The 16,908-nt window shown below is 43.4% G+C and overlaps 1 protein-coding gene across 2 annotated transcripts in view; it reads right to left on the bottom strand.

The window, feature by feature from the left end:
• Positions 1 to 393: 393 nt before the first annotated feature.
• The window catches only part of LOC133533243 (E3 ubiquitin-protein ligase lubel-like), a 41,241-nt gene continuing 24,726 nt past the window's right edge, over positions 394 to 16,908 (bottom strand). The window contains exons 13-23 of one of the 2 annotated variants that reach the window (XM_061872196.1): positions 15,200 to 15,403; positions 14,338 to 14,449; positions 11,047 to 13,985; positions 10,602 to 10,799; positions 7,020 to 7,247; positions 6,451 to 6,591; positions 5,805 to 5,956; positions 5,479 to 5,674; positions 3,640 to 3,782; positions 2,253 to 2,421; positions 394 to 561 (exon numbers count right to left, since the gene is read on the bottom strand). In XM_061872196.1, coding sequence (XP_061728180.1) covers positions 532 to 561; positions 2,253 to 2,421; positions 3,640 to 3,782; positions 5,479 to 5,674; positions 5,805 to 5,956; positions 6,451 to 6,591; positions 7,020 to 7,247; positions 10,602 to 10,799; positions 11,047 to 13,985; positions 14,338 to 14,449; positions 15,200 to 15,403 — 4,512 coding nt within the window. In that variant the 3' untranslated portion in view covers positions 394 to 531. Of the gene's footprint in view, positions 562 to 2,252; positions 2,422 to 3,639; positions 3,783 to 5,478; positions 5,675 to 5,804; positions 5,957 to 6,450; positions 6,592 to 7,019; positions 7,248 to 10,275; positions 10,800 to 11,046; positions 13,986 to 14,337; positions 14,450 to 15,199; positions 15,404 to 16,908 lie in introns of those variants that run through there. The other variant, XM_061872195.1, reaches the window with a different exon arrangement.

The raw sequence follows: 16,908 nt of genomic DNA, 5'->3' as shown, positions 1-16,908 counted from the left end.
TAAAATGGATGAAGACGAAAACTTAATGTTTACGCCTGAAAAAATATCGGTGATGGCCCAAGAACTAAAAATTTGTTGCCTTCAAAATCGCGATAGATGTAATGGAAAAATTGTTAAATTTACAATTTTATTTCAAAGTAAGTGCTTGGTCGTAGAAAAAGTATTGTATGCAACGTTATTTAACTGAGTCAAAAAATACTCGTGGCGTCTTTATTAACAATTTTCGGCTTCGCCTCCAATTGTTACTCACGCCACTCGCCTTTTTTGACCTCTCTTAAACAACAGTTGCATAAAATACTATTGTCTATACCTACTTAACCTTAATGTGCTTTTTTACTCTGCTGGATAAAAGTACAGCTGTAAAGAGACAGAATAATAAATAAACAATAAGAATAAAGCAATATAGGTATTTTATTTTATAATAAATAATATAAATAACAATATCATTTCAAGATACTGGAATACAAGTAGCTTCTTGTTATGTTTGAATTATGTACGATGGTAGGCACTAGGCAGGTAGAGAAACGGCCATCAATCCAAGGGTATTTTTTCTTTCACGATCTAAAACATAAATATAAGAAGTTATTCTTCATCATCTTGTAAATAAATATGAAATTTTCGAATTATAAGGTTTTGCTAATGAATTAGCCATTTTTGCAGCTACGCCAATTTTTGGGAACACTGTAACAGACATAGAGTATGTCAACAAATATTTATTCTCCAGCTCGTAAAGGCCTTCAAAAAATGACGAGAAAGTTGCATTTTATCCACAAGAGTGGCCAAGTAAGTTGATGCAAATTTTAAGGTTCCTGTTGCAGACGACTTTAAAATTATGTTAATTTTTGTTGATCAAAACAATTATTTCTGGATTAATAATAAAAAAACAAGTCCATTCATAGCGTTCATTTGGATTTGATAGGTAACGTTTTACAAACTGTATGCATTATTCTCGCGTTGATAAAATTTGTGTTTCACTCCGTAGCAAAGTTACTTATGTCTAAAACCCTCGCAACGTTTAAGATTAAATTTTTCTAACCACTCGTGGTTAAATTTTAGGATCTTTTGCTTGCTCGGTTATCAATATTAGCATGAGGGTTAAAGTACAACTTTGCCTCCTTGTAAATCAAATTACTATTTTGAGTTCTTGTTGACCCGCAAGTTAACGGCGTTCGTATTTGCTCGGCCAGTAAAAAAACGGGATTTTAAATAAGAACACGGCCACCTCTCCATGGCCATGTCGTTCTTGGGTCACACTGGCCGGCTCTCGTACACCCCCATGGGTAATCGCCCGAGTAGGCCCGGCGTCTATTCTTAGCATACACCTCTTTGGCTTTATTATTTTCATATACATACCTACATTTATTACCGAGTGGTATGCCTAATTCTCTGAAAACTTAGTGATATTAAACCAAAGATTTATTAAGTGTCTATGATGGGGAAAGTCTAGACAATTTCTTGCTTCGAATTTGACAGTCGAGATGGCGCTAGCGCTGCATGGCTCGGTACATTACTTATGCGGCAACTTAGGCTGTCAAAATTTGACGTTTAACAATTCAGTAACCAGGAAACATGGTGCAGTACAGCGCCATATGTTTCGGATGTTAAGCTAACGGGCACGTTTTTATCTCAGACTTTTCGCCTATTAGAGCGTTTTACATTGTCCGATCCGATATTGGATGTAGGGTACATACGCGTAGCCAAGCCGCGGGGGTGCCGTCTTGAGCGGTCACGCACACTTCAACAAACATTATGCTACCATTGCTAACAAATATCGGTCCGACAGTTGACGGGAGGCTCCGTTATGGCTGAAATTACCGGAAGCGCCTTTCCAGTATCGGATGTCGGAAGGCGCCAATGAACAAAAACAGCTGCAGGAGAGTGCCATATGGCATCAAGTCCGTCTATTTTGCGTTATCTGTCGAGTTTTAGTAATGTTTTATTTAGGTACTGATAAATAAATATAGAAAAACACGTCTTACATTTTACTTCCATCCGATATCGGATCGGACGACGTGAAAACGCCCTTACAATCAATAACTGTTTGGTTTGAAGATTAGTACGGTCTAACCTCAGCACACATGCCAGCGTAGATGGGGTCCGTGTCCCACGGGCCGCGCTCGGGCAGCGGCAGCGCACGGCGCCGCAGCTCCGCCACCAGCTCGGGCACGTCCATGATGGGGATCGGGTCCAGCGGCCGGCACAGCGCCGCCAGGTACTCCACGTAGTGCGCCCTGACAACATCGACCAGTTACCTCGACGAGGCCGCGGCGGTACAGGCCGTCGAGCGAGCCGTACGGCCGCGGCGGCGGCCGCAGCGCCGCGCGCTTCACGAGCGTCTCCAGGTCGTCGATGCCGAGGATCGGCAGCGGGTCGATCTCGCGCCGCCGGATCAGCCGGCTCAGGTACTCCAGGTAGTGGTTCCTGCGGGCGCGGGTGCGTTTCGTTACAACCCAGTCTCATAATACTACGACTCGTGTATCCTATTTTAAAATTCCTAAAGAGATTTCCGAAATGCCCTTGTAGGTATTTGGTCATAAAATGAGATTTCTGAAATATCTGGAAGGAAAATGTAATCAGCTCTACATTAAAAATTGCCTACCATCAAAATGCTTAAATAACTTGCACGCCAGGCACTCGCTCGCTCACATTCTTTGTTTATTACGATGTAACTAAAATTAAAACGAACTTTTTCGTTGTTGATACATTTATATTTACGACATGTAACTTTTTACACTATTTTGACAATAATATTATCTTGTCTTATGTTCAATTCGAGTTTCTTTAAACAGCAATTTGCCTTGCAGAACCTTTAAATCCAAGATGATTTGGGCATCTCGCCAGTGCGACCGTGCGGGCCAAAGTCCTTATAAAATTATGGTTACAAGAATGTGGATAACAATCGCAATTTCAATTTTAGTAATAAATCTATTACGTAATTATTAAGTCGTAACGAAACGCATCCGTATCAAGTGCAATGGCACTCACACCGCTACCTGTGTCCTCGCCTTCTCTCTTTTCCAATAGGTACCAATTAGAGAGTGTAATCATTAGAAATAAATTGTCAGTCTGAGCGTATAATTGTTAATAGAAAGACTACGCTATGTTACACACAAAAAGAGAACATTTAAACGTTAAGAACGAATGCCTGCGTGCTTTATGTGGCTAGTTATGCACTACTTTTTCAGAGTTAGGTAGGTATAATGATATAACATGGAAGATACGAGTAGATGAGTTTTTATTATTGGCAGGCGTTAAGCAACCGTTGCGATGAGTGACTGCACCCTCCTATACGCTCTCGTGCTGTGGGTCGCAGTTTATGTCCACCATGATTTTTAAACAATGTAGGTAATAAGGGATTATTAGATCTAACCTTTCTTCAGACCCTTTCTGCTATCTTGCTCCTAAAAGGGGTATGGAAACAACATAACTAGGTCTATTATGTGACTATATGTCTTGAGAACAACCCCCAACCCCTATATATAATAACCCCTATAAGGTAGCAATACTTCAGGAACATCGTTAGAAGCTGCTCTGACTACTTCAACCTTCAGTAAACTTGTGTTACTTGCTATCTAATTAGAGATCTAAATAGGAAGAGTTGACATGATCGCGAAGGTTAAATAGTGGGAATGCACATACTTGCAGAGTCCGGCGTGCTTAGGCGGCGCGTCGGCGTTGCAGGCGCCGTCCACCAGCCCGGTGGGCGTCTCGCGCTGCAGCTGCACCGGGCAGCGAGTTGGAGATCCTTCTGGCGCCTCCACTTCGAATGTGACGTTGTTCATCTGTAACATTTTTCTCGATTAGCTATCTTTTCGTAAGATGTGAGAAGTCTAATGGCTCCTCAACGCAATCGGCAATGTTTGGCAATTACAGGATGGATGGCGATTGTCTCCAGGGGCAGTTTTAGCCTACGTAGCGCCCGAGTGCAACCAATGGTCTGGCGCCTTCTAGTAGGCGCGCGGCCAAAATAATTCATACATATAGTTATTTGACATGACTTAATATTAATAATAACTAGGTATTTCCTGGTTCTATTTTCCTTTAAAATTCATTTGTAGTTTTACATGTATGTAAAATGTATAATTGTTGGTGCAATAAAGAATATTTACCTACTTACTTACTTACTTATATATGTACTATTAGTACATTAGGAACTAATTAAAATGTTTGTACGCCATCAGGCAAGGAGAAACACATATTTATTTATCACCACTGTAATCAGTTTGAAATACCTATACTAACGAATAAAAACACTTTGACAGAGACAGAAAATAGCGTGTCAATCTACTATTTTTTTTTGTGCTTAGCATCCTTACTTGAGCGATGCGACAACGACACTACGCCAATATAACATTTAATTAGGTATCTGTTTTATTTGAAGGTTGATTACACTTTGAAACAAAAGTTAGGTTAAGGCTTATTAGAGTCAATTCGCTTCTGCATCTCTAATCTAATATCGTTTTTGCATATTCGAAAATATATATTTTCGTTTTTCACGGTTAGGGCTCAAATATCGGGCTCGTGGTCCTATGGCCGGGCTAAGTTTTCTGTTTCACGAAATATTAGAATATTGTTAAAAATATTTAAATTAAATGTAAAAAAATACTTTTATCGAATGTTTCATATTTTTACACTTGAACTATTTTCCGTAGAAAACTGCTCCGCTATCGGATCTCGATTCTTACAACAGTCATTAGGCCCCGTTCGCAAATGCCCGGCGACCATGTGGATATAACAAGCCCTATTGTGTAGAGTACGGGCCATCACATGAGCGTAGCATGTTTGTATGCAGGGGTGCTAAGCTAACAGTTTTGCTGACTGTACTAGCGTCTTTTGCGTGTTGGCAGCTAGTCAGCTCTGTCATCGTTATGAAAAACAGCGTTGTGGCAACTTTACATCGAGCAGCAGCCGTAGTCTGCAAAAACGCGGGCGCCGCGCCGTGTCTTCAAGAGCGTCGGCGCCGCAAGCGCGCATCTTTGGAGGAGTCGCGAGCGACACCAGGCGCCCGTGTGCACTGCACACCCTGCATTATAGGTCGAATGGCCGTCATATGCTATGTCTCAATGCAATAGGTTTTATGTGATAGAGAATATGAGTTGCATATTGAGGTTTTTGGGTGTGGTGGAGGTGCGTAAATTTACCTGGGTTGTGAACGTGCAGTCCTAGCGTGCAATATTCGCTCATAGTGAACCTTATGTAGTAGAGCTTTACCTGCAGCAGTGATTGCAGTTCACGCGGCTCTTTATCGCGCACATACAGGAGACAGTTCCTTGGGTGGTGCGCGCGCAAGCTTAGGTACGCCGCACTCGCTATAGTGAGCCGTATGTAGTAGACCGCAAGGTCGTTTTACCTGCAGCAGCGTCTGTAGTTCATGAGGCTACTTGTCGCACAGATAGAGGAGACAGTTCCTCGATTGGTGCGCGTGTAAAACCAGCCACACCGCACTCGCCAATGTACTAGAGCAGATGATTGCTTTACCTGCAGCAGAGTCTGCAGTTCATGTGGCTCCTTGTCGCGCAGATAGAAGAGACAGTTCCTGGGGTGGTGCGCGTGCAGGCCGAGCCGCGCGCAATATTCGCTCAGGCCGCAGCGCGCGCCCATAGTGAACGGTTTTCCGCAGCCATAGCAGAACTCGTACTTGCATTGCGTGCACGTGAAGTGCATGCAGCCGCCCCTGTAAATAACTTACATTACATTACACATACATTTAGGTAACTTAAAAAGTTCTGATGTGCTGGTAACTTAAAAAGCTTTGACCTCCAGCTACGCCTCGCTCAGGCCCTCACACTACACTAGTGACGCACCTAGACAGCGAGTACTTGAAGTGGCAGCGCGGGCACTCGAGCCCGTTCTCGCGGAGGTGCTGCTGCACGGCGGCGGCCGACCGCTCAGGGTCGTTGTCCTCTAACCACGCCGCGTACTGCTCGCAGCTCAGACCCTCGTGATTCGTTGACCACTGGAACATCACATGATATTAGAAACACATCCACTGCTGTGCACTGCGAGAAAAATCCCCCGGAGTCTGATGATTGCGATAATCATTTTGCTTGACAAGGATGACGCCAACGGTTCGAAGATACAAATGGTAATCCGCGCCTCGTGGCGATGTGCAAATGGGATACCGCTATATAATGTTCATAGCGCTGTCTCGCTCACAGATGTACAGGTTAACTTGGGCCCAATTGAACCCGGATCAAGTCGTTGAACATGTCCAGCAATCTTGGACTTAAAATACGTGAGGGTCCCGCGTTAATATATTTCATGTTTGTTTCTCATGTAAGTTCTGTTATTAAAAAAGAAGGATTCTAAAACACATACTAAGATTGTTATGAAATTTAATCCTTAATGATCGAAAGAAGTCGATGTAATTGTAGTAGGTACATATAAGAAATTTGTGCTAGCGAAAGACACGCATTTGTTACCAATTTTGGAATATTTAGTGAATCTCACCGGTTTCCTGCAAGTAGCACAGCTGACCGATCTACATTCGGGACAACGAACTTTCTTCTGCTTCGGATGCACGAAGAATCCCGACGAACACTCCACGCACCATCTGAAGTTCGGGTCCCTCGCTAAAGTTCGGTCTCGTAACTGGAATTAAAAACTGGGTTGTACACTAATTTACCACAGTGCGTTATTATTTCAAATGCATTTAATCATATTTAAATAAGAATTTTGTCTTCAACGGAGCCGAATAAACTAATATAGTTTCATTATTTAGAATTTTCACCGCTATAAGAATCGTCGACCTATTCTTTCCTACTTAGGCGCACCATGCATTGGCTGAAATTATCAGATTCTATGGTCACGGAATAAATTTATTCGTTGTTTTTTTTTTACATAGTAAAAACAGGTGCCGTAAACGAAAAACCAAGTGCCATTGACAATATCTGAAATAATTTTCAGCCCTTGTGGGATGTTTCTCACTCGATAAAGACAATCTCGATATTAATATAACTTGCATAGCGCCACATAATATATCATTCGTCTCTTTCATCTCTTTTGGAACGCGAGATTACCTTTCTCTGGAACAACTCGTGCACGTCCGCGTCCAACAGCACTTTGAGCAGTATGTCGAGGTGCGCGAAGTACTCGAGCCAGGCATCCTCCTCTAGCGTCTCCAGCTCGGGTTCCTTGCAGTACGGGCACACGCAGTCGACGACGCTGCGCTCCGTCACTTGCACGGTGAAGTACAGGCGCGCACACTCGCGGCAGCAGCGGTGCGTGCAACGCAGCATTGACACCATCTGTATTTATATCGAACGCAAATTAATGAACAGGTGCTTTTTGAGGTGGTCGACCCATCAAGGGGCTAAGTGACAATCGTTTGAACAAAACGGCAATCAAAACTTAAATAATATATGGAAATGAACACGTGATTTTCGTTCGCACCTGTCACCCTATTACCTTAAATATTTAGTATTCGATTTACGTGTAATGATAAAGAATTGGTTACGACCTTCAACAGAGAGGGGGACGGGTCAAAAAGGGGGCGGGGGGATGGCAAACAAACAATTAGGCGTCGCTAAGCACCTATTCTTAACCGACTTCAAGATTTCAAAAGGAGGAGGTTATCAATTCGGATGTATGTTTGTTTTTTTTTTTAATGTTTGTTACTCCGTAACTCCGTCATTTCTGAACCAATTTTGAAAATTATTTTTTTGTTTGTTTTTTTCTTCAACGAGACAGAAAACGCCTTGAAGCTTTTGAAATGTGGTGCTGGCGGCGTATGGAGAAAATAAGCTGGACAGAAAAAGTAACCATCGAGGAGGTCTTAAATAGAGTTCGAGAAAAACGGTGCCTATTGAGAACCATCGAAAGTAGAAGAGGAAACATGTTGGGACACCTGTTACGACACAACGAATTCATCAAGACCATCATAGAAGGGAAAGTAGAAGGAAGGAGAAATAGAGGAAAGCCAAGAAGGGCATACATGGATCAAGTGAAGGAGAAAGTGAACGTCGTGTCGTATCAGGCCGTCAAGGAAGAGGCCAATGAAAGGCATGCCTGGAGATAGCGTCACCGACAAGAGCGCAGCTCTTAAATTTATGATGATTTATATATATACAGATTGGTCCCGTTTTTGTCAAATCTCAGTTCTGATGATGGGATCCATGAGGGATCGAGGGAACTCTTCAACTGTAAAAGGCATACATATAGTGTTTTTTGTATTTTCTTTAACAAATCAAGCATTTACATTTAAAAAAGTGACATTTGATGAAGTGGAACTGCTGATGATGATCATAATGGAACTCTTCAACGACGCATAGTACACGTTTGGCGATTTGTCCTCTTCGCTGTATTTATTAAGCAAATTAGATTTTCAAGACAAATTTTGTCAAGTTCGAGTTCTGACGATGGGGTCCATGAGGAATCGACGGAACTCCTCAAATGTTAATGGCACATATATAGTGATCTTAGTATTTTCATCAACAAATCAAGTATTTACATTTGTAGAAGTGACATGTGATGAAGTGGAAGTGCAACTGCTGATGATGAACAGAACGGAACTCTTCAAGGATGCATAGTTCACGTTTGGCAATTTGTTCTCTTTGCATGTTTGTGCAGCAGCTAGGTTTTCAAGACACATTTTTATATTTCTATCCTATTTAGTTTTTTTAATACACGTAACATAGTACACGTTTGGCGATTTGTCATATTCGCTGTGTTTGTTAAGTAAATTAGATTTTCAAGACAAATTTTTGTCAAGTTCGAGTTCTGACGATGGGGTCCATGAGGAATCGAGCGAACTCTTCTTATGTATTCTTCAAATGTGTAAGCAGCCATTTGATGAAGAAGCTTAGTTATTAATAATCGTCCGAAATGGAAAGAAAGTTGAAACTGATTGATTATTTGCTGCATTAAATGTGACGTTATCTATGCAAAAGGGACCTTATTGTCGATGGCGCTTCCGCCGTAATAAACGATGCTCCGATACAAATACAATGCTGCGCGACGCAGTGCGGCGTAAGCGCCATCGACAATAAGGTCCCTTTTCCTAGATAATGCCACAAATAAGGCTCGGTTGACCAAACCCTACCCCATGGAAAGCATCCCCACCCCTTGAAAATAAGATTAGATAAGGATTTTTTATTTCACGCAATCAGTAGTATATTGACAATAAGACAAATGCTTTTTTTATTCCAAATTTAAGTAGTTCTTTCACAATTACCACTTTTATGTCGAAAGGCGGGTTTTTAAACAAAAAAACTCAAATAAGTTGAAAACCAATGAGTTTTAACCCCTGGTTGACTGGACTTAATCATTGCAAATGACCCGTAGAATAACTCCTTTCAAGGAATACGGCTAATTTCCAATCACCCTGTATATCTTATCCTATTTGCAAGTACAAGGTTTCAGAGCAATCTAGCTAGTCGTTTTTTAAATGAGAGCGTAACTACGTTTGTATGGAGAATCGACCTTGCTGCGGACTCGAATTCGAATAAAATCAACAAAGGATTGTTAGGTTCATAAATTTGCAGACAAATCTAGGTGTTCACAAAGATCACCGGATAAGCTAGATCTGCTAAGTAGTGGCGTAACTGTAGAAAGTAAAGAGCGGGCGAAATAACTGCCCTCAGTCTGAAAGCTCCACTAATAACTGCATCTGTTGCCAGCTCTCGTACAGACCTGGTGCTCGGGCAGGCGGGAGGCGCACAGCTCACAGTCCTGGTGCAAGTAGGCGAGCGCGGCCAGCAGCGCGGCGGGCGCGTCGGCGCCGCGCGCCACCAGCTACACTGCCAGCTGGGCCTGCTGCCTGCTCTCGTACCTGGTGTTCGGGCAGGCGGGAGGTGCACAGCTCGCAGTCCTGGTGCAGGTAGGCGAGCGCGGCGGGCAGGTCGGCGCACTCGAGCGCGGCCAGCAGCGCGGCGGGCGCGTCGGCGCCGCGCGCCCCAACTGCTCCACCGCCAGCTGGGCCTGCTGCCTGCTCTCGTACCTGGTGTTCGGGCAGGCGGGAGGCGCACAGCTCGCAGTCCTGGTGCAGGTAGGCGAGCGCGGCGGGCAGGTCGGCGCACTCGAGCGCGGCCAGCAGCGCGGCGGGCGCGTCGGCGCCGCGCGCCACTAGCTCCACTGCCAGCTGGGCCTGCTGCCTGCTCTCGTACCTAGTGCTCGGGCAGGCGGGAGGCGCACAGCTCGCAGTCCTGGTGCAGGTAGGCGAGCGCGGCGGGCAGGTCGGCGCACTCGAGCGCGGCCAGCAGCGCGGCGGGCGCGTCGGCGCCGCGCGCCACTAGCTCCACCGCCAGCTGGGCCTGCTGCCTGCTCTCGTACCTGGTGTTCGGGCAGGCGGGAGGCGCACAGCTCGCAGTCCTGGTGTAGGTAGGCGAGCGCGGCGGGCAGGTCGGCGCACTCGAGCGCGGCCAGCAGCGCGGCGGGCGCGTCGGCGCCGCGCGCCACTAGCTCCACCGCCAGCTGGGCCTGCTGCCTGCTCTCGTACCTGGTGTTCGGGCAGGCGGGAGGCGCACAGCTCGCAGTCCTGGTGTAGGTAGGCGAGCGCGGCGGGCAGGTCGGCGCACTCGAGCGCGGCCAGCAGCGCGGCGGGCGCGTCGGCGCCGCGCGCCACTAGCTCCACCGCCAGCTGGGCCTGCTGCCTGCTCTCGTACCTGGTGTTCGGGCAGGCGGGAGGCGCACAGCTCGCAGTCCTGGTGTAGGTAGGCGAGCGCGGCGGGCAGGTCGGCGCACTCGAGCGCGGCCAGCAGCGCGGCGGGCGCGTCGGCGCCGCGCGCCACTAGCTCCACCGCCAGCTGCGCCTGCTCCCAGCTCTCGGCCGCGCCTTCGGCTAGAAGCATGCGTGCTTGTCTCTGTAACCACAGGTGTACTTTAAGATCGCTGACACTCTTGCGCTGTTTCAGATTGGGGGATTGGGGTGATATCAAAAAGTAACATCTCATATTTTAGCTCTTTTCCTAAGAGACGGGACCCCGGGGTCCTCTAGTGGATATGGAAAATCATACAAGATTGATAGTTACACTTCATGTTATCGGCATAGGAAGAGCGGTCCATAGGCGGAAACTTTTGGAAAATCACATTATAAAAGTGAATGGTTACCTCAGGTGATCCCTCCGGAAGCCGTACGTGAGCCAAGTCGATCATCTGTCCGGAGACGCGACGCAAAGTGAGCGGCGGCGGCGGCGATGGTGGTCGTCGCTCCGGCTCTGGCTTAACCACAACTTGCATTTGCGAATCGTCAGAATCACTGTCCGTCCATTCGTCTTCGGTTCGACATGTCTCGCGGAAAAATGGCTCATTCTTTTCTTTTGACGGCGTTTTTGGCGGAGAGGGCTGTTTAAGTTGTTGTGATTTCGATGGAGGTTGCGGAGCAGGCTTCTTCTTATTCAAAGTCGATGTTGACGGTTTAACCTCTATTGTACTTGCGGCTGGTGGTGCCGGTGCTGGTGCTTTTCCAGTTTTTGGATTAAATAACCTAGATTGTAGTTGCTTAACATGGCCGCTGCTGATATTCCCGAAATGAGCTTTAGGGGGACCTGGTGCGGGATTCTGTTTTATGGATGCTCGCCGTACAGGTACTTTGGAAACAAGTACCTTCGGAGCAATCTTGTCTACTTTCTGTTTGATGCTGGGCAATATTTTAATAGGCTTTGGTATGTTGGACCTGGTGGGGGTATTCTTTTCATCTTTAGGAGGACTTAATGATTTCTTATCTGGTGATGTACTAGATCTCGACTCTGCTTCAATTACTTGCTTATGTATATTTATGTTCTCAGTTTGAGGCGTGATATTGACGATGTCATGATTTATATGCATTTCCTTATCTTCATACTCTTTATCCATGTTTGCAATGTCAGATTGAGAGAATTCCGAATTTTCAATTTCGTTCAAATTATTTCGAAGGGTATTTGTGATTTCAATTAGTTGTTCCACAATTTCATCAGTAGTGTTAATGTTATTTAGGGATGGAGAAGAAGTTTTGCGATCCATTTCAATAGCAACAGTAGCGTCATTAGCAGTATTTTCTACGACTTGATTAATATTTGTGACATTATCATCATTATCTTCTTCAGAAGATTCCTTAATGTTTAATTCTACGGTAGTTTCATTATCTAACATATCATGGGTTTCTAGTGGTTCATCTATGAATGGTAATTCTTCAATAGTTGCATTAATTATCGGTAGTATGTTTTCACTTACTGTTGCTACCAATGCTGGTACAGGCTGGAAAACCATTAGGTGTATGTCTTGTTTAATATAAGGCGGCTTTTCGATTTTAGGTATCATAGAGTCTTGTTCAGAGTTAGTTTTTTGCTTTTCCGGTATGACAGGTTGATCCGTGCCTAGTTCTTCGTAAATCTCTTCAAAGGTATTAACCGTAGCAAAATTGTTGTTGACGTCCTGACGCTTTGGACGTGTTTCAGTTTTCTCCGTCTCTGTTCCTAACTGAATAGATATCGTATGTTCTTCTTGAAGGCTCCGTGCGATGGAATTTAGTATTTCAAAATTTGTTTGTTGAATGGCGTCGGTTTGTGCTTCTATATGATCCATTGCTTCTTCAAATTGTTCGTTTTCCTCAGAACTAGTCCTATCTAAGACTGGAGTGCCCTTTTCGGTATTTTGCTGCATTTCTCCTTCTTCTTCATTTTCACTACTTGTATAATCTTTATTTTCTGTAGTTAAGTCGTCTGTTTCCTCATCGGATTCACTGAATGATGATTCATGATCAGTTGATAAATCAGAGTCATTAGAACTATTATCAGCCTCATTATGTGACGAGTTTGAATCATCGAGAGAATTAATGTCTGAATTAATTTCAGCTTTCATTTGTTGGATAAGTTTTTGTGTATTATCTACAATGTCGTTCAAATTCTTTGATTTATCATTGTCTATAATAAGATAGTCTCGTTCTATTGTGTTTGTTGGTGACTTATTTGCTGTAGATAATTTATTTCTCGACTTTATGGTATGTTTAGCAGAAGTCTGGTTTCTACTCTCAAAATGTGTTTGGGTAGTTTCGACATTGTTTATTATTTCTGTTTCAGTCTTTTCTTTACTAACACTAGATACAGCTTCTTGCACTGTGTTATCTGATGCTACGTTTGAGATAATATCCCCCATGTGATCATTACCGGGCACAATCTCAATTGCATTGTTTTGCTCAGGTGGATGTAGTGTTTCAGGTGTTTCTAGTATTTCAGCATCATAATTACTATTCAATGTTACTATATTGCGAGTAGCATTCAAGTCATTGAAATTTATAATATAACCAGGCCTTTCATTAGTAACACTAGGTAAAGGGCTGTGCCTAGTCAATGCATTGTAAGCATTTATGAAATCGTTTTCAGATTGTCCGAGGTCGAGCGACTGTGTTTGTTCCGGTTTCATATCTAAAGTAATGTTAGCATTCTTTTCATTTTTAACGCTGTTACTATCTGCTACTTGTTGTAGTTTGTTATTAACGATAATATTAGTACCTGTTCTTACTTCTAAATTATTGCTATATAATATTTGTTCTGGTTTGTTATCTAAAGTAGTATTAGCATCTTTGATTTTTTCTAGATTATTGTTATCCGCTAGTAAACCTTTCAAAAGTAAATTTTCATTAATGGACGGGATCCCCGCTTGTAAAAGTAACGCTTTTAATTTTTGAGCTATATCTTCAGTATCGATTGCGTTTACTTTATCTTGCGTGTTTGGAATATTAGGAGCATTAATGGGTTTCTCTGCCTTTACTTTACTACTAGTCGGAATAGAAGCGAAATTTGTATGAGCTGAAGCGAAATCTGTCGGCACCGAAGTAAAATCTATCGGAGCTGAAGCCAAATCTGGCGGAACCGATGCGAAATCTATCGGGACCGAAGCAATATTATTTCCTAAATTGTCCAGCTTATTGTGAACGGGTAAACTCCAAACATCTCTGTCGAGATCCATATCAAATAAGCTCGGAGTTTTAGCCGGAAGCGGCAAGTACATCCAGTCGTCATCTTGAAATGTTTTCGGTATCGGCTCTTCGAATTCATCTGAACTGTCTTCTGCTGAAACGTAAACATAAATGAATAAAAAATCATATCTGTGTGTTTAGTTGAATCTTTCAAGGAGTTGGAATTGAGTAATTTATTCGATTGTAGAAGAGATGTAAAGTCTAAGTATAAATTGCGCCCCCTATTTTGTGCCGACTGGATTGTCAAACGTTAAGTATTGACGACCAGAGTTACGGCATAATGTACGGTGCCGTACAGTAACATATACATGAGCTGTCGAATTCGAAGCACACTACATTTCTGTACGCTGCTTAGGAAGTAGATGGCGATGGTTTTGTTCACATGTACGTAAGTTATCCTGTAGCCTTACCTGTGCTCGACACTGCCTGTCGGCCACGACACTTACCGCGCACTAGCCGGTGGGCGGGCGGCGGCGCGGCGTCCACGTCGGCGCCGGCCGGCGAGCCCCACACGCGCCCGCGCAGCCGCCGCTCCTCACCGACGCTGCCCGCCACCGCCTGCAACAACGTTCTATTACAAATTTACTAAGATACATTTTAGATGACAAATGGTACTTACTAGAAGCAAGCTGTAGGGCTATGATGGTCGGCTTTTTATCATTTGTCACCATGCCTGTCACTTTCTAACAAGTATGTAAGCGCGAAAGTGACGGGCATACTGACAAATGATAAAAATGCGACCGTGTTACAGCCGCTGTAAGGGTTTCGGCGCGCATATTCAAAGATATATAAATATGTTATACCTAACAAAATATTTTATGATTATTCTCTCTTTTGCAATTTATATAGTGTCGTTTAGCTTAAAGTTTCCCTTTTGATTATTCTGAATGTGCTAGGAGGCCGAGTCAAATATTATTAATACAAGAAGTGGCTTGCTAGCATTTTTTAATATTTTCAATACGTAAGTCGTGTATGTAAGCGACATTTTTGCGGAATATTCCTTTAATAGAGTGTTACTCTTGTCTGCAAGGATGTAATAAGTAGGTAGGTATAACATGTATAAGTAGCTTAACGAGAGAGTAGGTACTTTTATGTACTTATAGCCATATGATTTTCTTTATCGTTAAGCAAATAAGCATAATTCAATTCATAGAGTGTCATAGATGGTATAAGCGGATTCTGGAACCCGATGTGAGTGTGAGCAACCAGGCCGGGATTCCTGAAATGTAACTTATGTATGGCGATGGCGGCGAGTCAATGTGTCGGGTAGCATTCAATCGATCGGCCAAACGAAAGTCAGAGATGTACCTGGCGGCGGTGGCGCTCGACGCACTCGGTGACGGCGGGCCACATGGCGGCGCGGTGGCGCGCCAGGGCCGCGCGCGCCTCCAGCTCGGAGACGCTCGCGCCGGCCGCCAGGCGCGCCGCAGCCGCCTGCACGCCCGCCACTAGGCTCGGCCAGCGCTCGCGCAACCACGCTAGTGGCGCTGCGGGACTTTGAGCCAGTGCCGCCTGTGCATTCAAATACAACATTCAACTCATACCTACACGAATCTGTGAAGTAATTAGATAACAACGGCATAAATAACAGTCCTATCCTATGCAGTTATACACAAATAACTTGATACTCTTACACCTAGATAAAATTACATCAAAAAATTTAAAGTTTTATCAAACTACAACGGCAAACATGATATGTACCTATATATACCAGTCAATTTAGAACTTAGTGTTTTAAGGGACTTATAAGAGTGTTAGAGAAAACTAACCTGAGCTCAACCTGTATAAAATCATTAAAAAGGGCGTTGCGTACACATGGGGTGTTATATCAGAATATAAAAATGTACTATAAAACTTCAAGTGTTGTGTGACACTTCGAGCTAATTCTATCGTTAAAGCTGTATACAGGCTGTATTGTAGTATCAATTGGCACTTGTTGCTGTAAAAAAGTATCTGTAAACTCCGTTATAAAACTTTAAGTGTGACGCTATAAGCTTATTATATCATAAAAGCTGTATAGAGGCTGTAGTGTAGGATCACCTCTGGCTTGTTGCTGTACAAAAGTGTTTGTCAACTCCGATTTAAAACTAATTCTTATAGCGTAATTTTAAACTATTATAAGTATAATAGAGTTATAACTTCTGTCTGTAAGGTTATAATAAAACTAAAAGAATAAATGACAGCTGAAGTACAGTTTTGTCTGTATTTCTGACCAAGACGCTTAAAGAAATTTTTTGGCGTAATTTTGCATTCGTATACGTATAGTAGTTTTAGGATTTCTGACAATGAGTGAATTATAAAACTAAATTAATAAATGGCATTTATATTACAGCTTTAGTCTGTATTACTGACAGTTGCTCGCTCGAATCTATTTCGGACAGTGTAAATATGTGGAATAAAAGAAAAAGATCGGGAGCAGTCAAGAGACTAAAAATACAAACGTCACACCATTAAGCCCTAAGACTTTTTTATTTATAATACGGATCTCTAACGGGAATTATAACTTATGTACGGAAAGCCGAAATACAGTCAAACGTATAAAATATTCTATTACAAAGCTGATTTAAATCCAATAGCTGTAGAAGTGACTGCATTAATTACATAGTACAGCTCCTAAGATTATAATGCTCTCCAACTATCCTATAGGCTCTTTAAAAACTGTCGCCATTTTACTATGAATAAAAAAAGGTTCGAAAATATAATTAAAGATATACTTGCAAATATTTAACAAAAACTAAAGTCATATTATGATTATTGCTATATGGATGCGAGACGTGGAAGGTTACAAAAGACATCTCGCGCCAGCTACAAGTCTGTGTTAACCGCTGCCTCCGCCGCATTCTCGGTGTATACTGGCCCGAGAAAATCTCTAATGCCAGCCTCTGGAGATGCTGCAATGTAACCCCGATCGACCAGCAGATCAAGCGCCGGAAATGGAGTTGGATTGGGCATACACTCCGAAGGGATCCTAAACACATACCGAGGCAAGCCCTAGACTGGAATCCCCAAGGAAAAAG

Source organism: Cydia pomonella, unplaced genomic scaffold (genome assembly GCF_033807575.1).
Source record: "Cydia pomonella isolate Wapato2018A unplaced genomic scaffold, ilCydPomo1 PGA_scaffold_143, whole genome shotgun sequence".
Classification (NCBI taxonomy): Eukaryota; Metazoa; Arthropoda; class Insecta; order Lepidoptera; family Tortricidae; genus Cydia; species Cydia pomonella.
This window is presented reverse-complemented; position numbering and strand designations above follow the sequence as displayed.